This window comes from Leucopleurus acutus (genome assembly GCF_964270905.1).
Source record: "Leucopleurus acutus genome assembly, chromosome: 1".
Taxonomy (NCBI): Eukaryota; Metazoa; Chordata; class Mammalia; order Artiodactyla; family Delphinidae; genus Leucopleurus; species Leucopleurus acutus.
The window spans coordinates 142,711,745-142,718,669 of NC_139142.1; the positions used below are offsets into that span (position 1 = coordinate 142,711,745).

At 59.2% G+C, this 6,925-nt stretch overlaps 1 protein-coding gene across 1 annotated transcript; it reads right to left on the reverse strand.

Moving 5' to 3' along the window:
- Positions 1–1,121: 1,121 nt before the first annotated feature.
- On the reverse strand, positions 1,122–6,712 carry ULK3 (unc-51 like kinase 3; the record flags this gene model as incomplete). The annotated part of the gene is made up of 16 exons (XM_082840555.1): positions 1,122–1,258; positions 1,379–1,445; positions 1,601–1,648; positions 2,015–2,055; positions 2,131–2,209; positions 2,296–2,360; positions 2,497–2,599; positions 2,817–2,857; positions 3,062–3,167; positions 3,339–3,494; positions 4,023–4,105; positions 4,285–4,428; positions 4,930–5,034; positions 5,597–5,717; positions 5,802–5,942; positions 6,611–6,712. 16 exons carry the CDS (start codon positions 6,710–6,712, stop codon positions 1,242–1,244), a joined length of 1,419 nt encoding a protein of 472 aa, XP_082696681.1. The 3' UTR covers positions 1,122–1,241.
- Between the last annotated feature and the right edge of the window lie 213 nt (positions 6,713–6,925).

Consider the following 6,925-nt stretch of genomic DNA (forward strand, 5'->3'; position numbering starts at 1 on the left):
CACCCTGGGGCCTCCCCAGCCCTCCCTCATGTCACCCAGCTTTTCCTGGGGCTCCTCTAGTCCCAGCCTGTGAACAGGGGCTACCTCCAGCTTTTCCCAGGTCAAGAAGAGAAGAACAAGTTTAGAAAATAATTTAATAGAAAAACAATGAATTACATTCTTTACACCCAGCCTCCTATAGGGAAGGCAGACAACTCCTGCCCCAAGGAGGCATTTCAGGGCAGAAGGGTTAGAAATCACTAACACCCTCTCTGACTTTTTAGAAAAGAAACCCCTAAATAACTCTAGGTGTATATATTCTTTCCAGATTAAAGTCACTTTGTTCTCCTGAAAGCCCATGTAGGGGGTTGAGGAGATAGTAGCAGTCCCATTGGAGAGATGGGGAGACCCAGGCCCAGAAAGGGGAAAGAGCTTGCCCGGGGTCACACACTGGAGTAGCAGCAGTGTCAGACCTAGAATCAGGTCTCCTGGATCACTGGGTCCCCTGGAGCCTGAAAGGCCAGGCAGCCCCCATGCCTCCCCATCCCAGGCCAGGACCAGCTCCGAGGCCAGTAGGGGCATTCCCCACAGAGGGATGAAGGTGGGAGGAATGACTGAGGACCCCTCCCCTTGTACCCCCCAGGCCAGGGCAAGAACAAGGCATGGGATTTCTCAAATTTGCCTCACGTCTACAAAAGATATTATTTTCATGCATGAAGGATTATCTTAAAATATTGAGAGGGTGGGCAGGGGTCAGCTCCCAGGAAGACTGGTGAGTTCTGTGGGGCTGAGTGCATATGGTGGGATGGGTGCTCCCTGAGGGGTCTTGGAGTGCCCTGCTCCACTGCAAGGAGGGAGGTAAGTTGCAATAAAGGCTCCCAGGAAGGAAAGGGGTGGGCACAGCTGCCTCCTGGCAAGGAGGGGAAAGAGAACAAGTGCCCTGCAGAGGGCTCCCTGATCGTCTCAGAGCAAAACCAGAAATCAACAGGCTCAGGGCTCAGCAACCACCAAATAACAGAAGTCACGTGAAAGAAACACTCTTCTCCCAGAGTCCTCCCCACCCCGGTGCTCCCAGTACACACAGTGGGTAGGGGGTTAAGAGTCTTTCAAGTGGTGCTGGGGATGCTGGGATGTGGGGTGTCCCAGAGTTGCCCATCCAGGAAGCCTGCTCCGCAGGGTGGCAGAGGGCCACAGAATTCTGAGGGTCAGCTGGGGTGAGAGTGTCCCCAATTCCCAGTGACCTGTCCAATCATCCTGCAGCGTCACTGCAGAGTACAAGCTGTGGAGGGGAAAGTGGGGAGCGTCAGTCTCAGGTCTCTGGCAAAAGAGGCAGAATCCAGGGCTGCCCCAGCTCTCACCCCTCCTTGCGGGGAGGGTCAGACCCCAGGGCAGGACTCACAGCTACGAACAGACTCCGACAGCCCCTCTTTATCCAGGGCCTCAGCTTCCCAATGAGACTCCCTCATCTGCGGAACATAAAGGGCAGAGACAGTGATGGAGAGGCCTTCAGACAGAGACGAGAGGAAGACATACACAGCGGGGAGCAGGGGACAGACAGCCACAGGCAGAGAGGAACAGAACACATACAGCTTCATCCCAGTGTGGGCCCCCATGTGCCCACCTTGACCTGCTCCTTCAGGTATTCAGCTCGAGCCATGAGATTCTGAACCTGCCAAGGGAAGACATGCCCATGGACGTGGGGCGAGGAGAGGCCTCCAAACTGAGCTCCTCCTCACTCCCGATGCTCTCCAGAACCCTCTGCCTCATTAGAACAACTTGCCGCTGAGTCCTTATCTGCTCCGTCCTCCAGGAAGCCTCCCGATTGCTGCTGAGTTCCCAGATCCTGCCTGTCCCCTTGCCCTGACCTGAGCACCCAAGCCCTGACAGAGTGCGAGGGGCCACCAACTTAGCAAGTCTGTGTGGTCTAACTCCCAGACTTGGAGCACCCTGAGGGAACCCAAGGAGGTCCCCACAAATGGGAGAGGGGCAAACGGGGAAGAGGAAGCCCCCCAAGCCTCCCGACCCCAGTGGGCACCTCAGTGTGAAGCAGCTCCCGCCTCCGGCCTGGGGGCTCCGCTGCAGAGAGAGGGAGGGCACGTGGTGAGGGCAGGGCAGCCAGAGGCTTAGGGGAGTACGGTGATGGGGCCTCACCTGCCAGCAGTAGAAGCAGCTCCCCCAGGCCGTGCTGGTACAGGGCCAGAGCATCCTGCTCCCCGCCAGCCTCGTCCTCCTGCAGCCACAGGGACACCAGGTCATTTAGGGGCATGACTTGGATTCCTCCCTGCCCTGCCCAGACCCCTCCCCCTGGCTACAAACCTTAGCCATGGCAGCTGAAGCCACTTCCAGGGCAGCTAGGAGGCGCGGCTTGTCCCGGGCCATCTCTGGGACGAGGCGCAAAGGCTCAGGGTGAGGGGAGCAGCCTGCTTTCTCATCTCAGGATGCTGACCCCAACCTGCCTCCCCCTCAGGCTGGAGGGAAGTTGCTGGGAACTGATGGTCAGCCAGGATTGGGGCCTACCTCTGAGCAGGTCTCGGGCAGAGGTCCCCTGCTTCAACAGGGCCCGATTGGAGGAGGAGACGATGGCCTTGAGCTCCTCAGCCCGGGACACGTACTGTCCCACCTGCAGGAGGGCAAGGGGCCGAGGAAGGGCTCTCTCACCTTGCCTGCCTCGCCAGCACCCACCTCCAGGTTCTCCCTCAGGGACCGCCCCAAACTGTAACGTCAGAGGTCAACTGAGGCTGGCCTGACCCCCTTCCCAGGGAGAGAGGTTCCTCTAAGAGCCAATCCCCAGAGGCCCTGGGATCCCTCACCCATTTCCTCAGGGGACTCTCATTCACCTTTGCCTTAATTGCCTCCTTCCGCTGGGTGTCCACTTCATCTGCAGAAAGTGTGGGTTTATATGAGTCTAGAGCGAGGAGACGGCTGCCCCACACCAAACCCTCCGGAATCCCCCAAAGCACTAAGTTCCAGATTTACCCTCTGCCTTGTCTCCCACAAAATTCTGGAAGGGGAGCTGCTTCTGGACTCCAGCCACTGCAGCTATGGCTGACCCCACCCCTGCTGCACCCGGCCTGGCACTCACAGTGCAGGGCAGGCACGAAGAAGTCCAGAGCCTTGCAGTAGAGAGATAAGGCGGCCGCGGCGTCCCCCTCCTGGTCCTTCTTCACAGCCTGCACCACCAAGGCGGTCTGGGGGACAGAAAGGTGAGAAGTCATGCCCACCCCCCATACTCACCACAAGGGGCGATGCCCTGAGCCCACCCTCTGCCTCCTGCTGGGCAAGTCACCTGGTCACCACTGAAAGGGGTAGATGAAACCCCCAACCTGCCCTCAGCCCACCCATCTCCACTGGTTGCTCACTGCTTGTGCCAGGCTCTCCCCATTCGGCATGTGCTCCAGGTCCACCCAAGGGTGGGCAAAGAAGTCCTGGAAGGAGATGCGGCGGCTGGGGTCCCGCTCCAGAAGCCGCTGCAGCAGGTCCCGGCAGTCCTGGGAGAGGGCGGGACGCAGGGGGAGCTGCGGGGGTGGGGGAGGTACAGATCACACTGGGCTCCGGCACCTCGGCCCCCAGCCCCAGGCGCCGGTCAGGACTACCCTGTCCTGGGACGCCCCAGAGATACACATTTGACAGATAGAGAAAGTGAGACCAGGAAGAACAGTGATGGGTCAAAGTGTCGCAGCCAGTGAGAGCCAAGCCTCCTCCCCCAGGCTCCTGTCCACGCCCTCACTGGAACCCGTAGCTGTCATGGAAGCCTGTTTCCAGATCCTTTTCCCCTCTCTGGAATATGTTTCGGGGAAGGCTGGGCCTAGGTCTGCTTTGGCCTTCTCCCCATGGGGGGCCTGCAGCGGGCTTTGCTCCCTGTTGTGGCTGATCTGGGTCCCTGGAACTGAATGGAGCCGACTTCCAGGCTAGAGTGTGCCCCAGCTCCATGAAGGTGGCCTGGAGACCACACCCCAGTCTGTGCAGGTGGCAGTGAGGTCTCCTACCTCAGGGCCCTGACTCTCTCCGCCCCGCAGCAGGTGCCGAGGCCCTGCTAGACCTACCTCAATAACCCGGTTGCTCCGGATCTTCTCTTCCAGCTCCGAGAACGACCTGGAGGCAAAGGGGGGCTGCCCGAAGAGGGCTTCTGTGGAAGGGAGGCAGAGGGGAGGCTGGGAGGGGATAGGGTCAAGCCTGGCCTGGCCCACTCCTGGGGAGCAGCCCCAGACCAGGAGAGTCAGCATTCTCATTAAAACGCTTCAGGAGTGGCCCAGAGAGGCCTTGCAGTGCAGGCCTCCAGGTGGGGGCAGGGGACAGCACTCTCACCATACAGGATGACCCCCACGGACCAGAGGTCCACACGGGCATCGTACTGCCGCTGACACACCATCTCGGGAGCCATGTAGAGGGGAGAGCCACGGAGCACATGCTTCTCATCCCAGGGGGACATGTGCTGTGCAAAGCCAAAGTCTGCAGGCAAGAGGCCAGGCAGCAGGGCTCAGATTCCAGCTGCTTCTGCTCCTGGCCTTTACAGCCTCACCCTGGGCTCCAGTGCAGTTTCAGGTTCATGGGCCTCTCTGACCTCCAGTTTCAGGTTAAGGTGCCTCTCTGGCCTCCAGTTTCAAGTCAGTTCTCCTCCAAATTTTATCAGGGGCCACAACCACTGCTTTCCCACCTCACACTCTCCAACACTGCCACCACAGATTGAGTCATACTTTGAGCCCCAATCTTGGTGACAGATAAAGTACTAACCCTGGTCACACTCTGAAACCTGACTCTGGTCACACACTGAGCCCTGAGCCCGCCCATGACACTGCTGGAGTCGAGCCTGGGTAGCCTGAGAAAGGCCCTACCTTTTGGTGATGGGGCCCATCCCTGGACCTCCCCAGTCTGTCACTGTTTGATGACTCAGTAGAGGGCTCCATGAGAGCCACCCTCCAAACCTCCATGCCTTTTGTTCCAGACTCATACCTGCCAACTTAAGGTGGGGCTTCTCCAAGGAGCTCAGCAGAATGTTCTGTGGCTTCAGGTCCAGGTGAGAGATGTTCCGCTCATGCAGGAACTGCAGGGCACTAGCTGGGGAGTAGGATCCATGCAGAGAGACAGGTCAGAGAAGCCCATCTCCCACACCCTCTCACCTCCCCAGCCTTATATCTGCCCCTTCAAGCCTGCACAAGCCCAGTTCTGACCTGGCTGGTCTACCAAATGCTTTACATACAAGCACCAGGCTCCCCCTCTGCTAAGAATTTTCCCCACCCCCACCTCAAGTGACCTCCTTCCTCCCTTGTACCCCTTCACAAGTCTCCCATCCTCCTAGAAGCTTCCCTAGATGCCCCAGCCCTTTAGGTCCTTGCTCTCTTCCTTAGCAAAGCACTTGGGTCTTTGGTATGTTCTATAAGGTCTTTGCATTACATTCCACGTGTGGAAGCCTGCACTCCCCACAGATCAGGCTCCTCCCCGTCTCTCTCACAGCATCCTTAAGCCAGGGATGGGCACATAGGAAGGATGGGCCCTAAAAATCCAAGCTGGGCTGGGAGACGACTGCTAAGAGTGTCAGAGCACTAAGCCTGGGGCAGGGGTAGTGTGAGAGGGCAGAGATCATGGGAAGGGGTGTCAGGCTGGGGTCAGAGGCTTTTACCCAGCTGCTGCATGAAGACCCGAGCCACCTTCTCAGGCAGAATCCTGCGGGTATGGATGAAGCGAGACAGGTCACCTCCTGCACAGAACTCCATGATGAGGTAGATGTTGTCACTGTCCCACTGTGGTTAAAGGCAGAGAGGAGGCTTGAGGAGAGTGTCTCTTCTCCAGCCCCCTTTAGGGGTGGCCCCATCCCAGGCCCACACCTGGAAGTCTTTCAGCTGTACGATGTGGCGGTGTCGAATGCCCTTGAGGATCTCAATCTCTGTCAGGAGGTTTTCCACAGATGCCTTGTTCAGACTCTTCTTGGCCACGCACTTTATGGCTACCACCTCACGAGTATCCTTCTGTGGGGAAAGGAGATTTGACGGCTCTGCCTTGAGGGTACCAGGGACTACGTGTGGCCAGAAGGGCTCTGGTTCCCTCTGCCCCTCTCCCCCTCACAGGGCCTACCCACTCACACTAGCATCCAGGCTTCCCAGCTGCCCCTTCTCAGGCCAATGAGGCACCCGGATTCTGGAATCCCGGCTTCCCCACCAGCCTGGTGTTCTCTGCTCCACAATCCCTTTCATTGTATTCTAGAGTGCCCCTGTTAAAGCATGTTATTCACTGTTCTAAACTGCCCACTCTGCTTCCTAAGTGGGTCCAGCCTTCTAGAACCCTGCCCCATACTCCTCCCAGACCATAGGTATCCTCCCTGTTTTGAGCCTGTTCTTCAGCCACTGACACCGAGGCTCCATCGAGGTCTCCACCTGTCTCTTCACACAACAGGGGTGTGTGTATGTGTGTTTGTTTTGAAAACCTATCGGTGGCGGTCACCACCCACCTCGTCCACGGAAGGGCAGGCCGTGGGCCGCTAACGGCTCTCACACCCTCTCTAACCCTTTCTAGTTTCCCGGCCCGGCACCCGCCTGGGCTTGCTCAGGGTCTGGCGGGCACCGGGGCCAGGCCCTCAAAAGTTCTCGTGCCCCCGATTCCTGCCTCGCACAGAAGCCCCGGGGCGCCCCGCACCCACCTTGGCGTAGGCCTTGTACACCGTGGCGTACGTGCCACTGCCCAGGCGCTCGGTGAGAATGAAACCGTCCAGCCGCGGGGGGCCCCAGCCAGGGCCCGCCATCCCGACCGCCGCACGCCCGCTGCCGGGCGCTTCCTGATTTCCGGCGCCAGGTTCCGGCCAGAAGCCGAGAACGGACAGCGCGCGGCTGTAGGACAGAACTCCACGCTGCCCCCAGCGGAGCCCGCCGAAAGTGCAGCGCGGCGGGCGGGGCGGGGCGCCGGCTCCCCACCGCCCCCGAGCCCCGCCCCTTCCAGGGGCTCCAGTGGCTGCTCC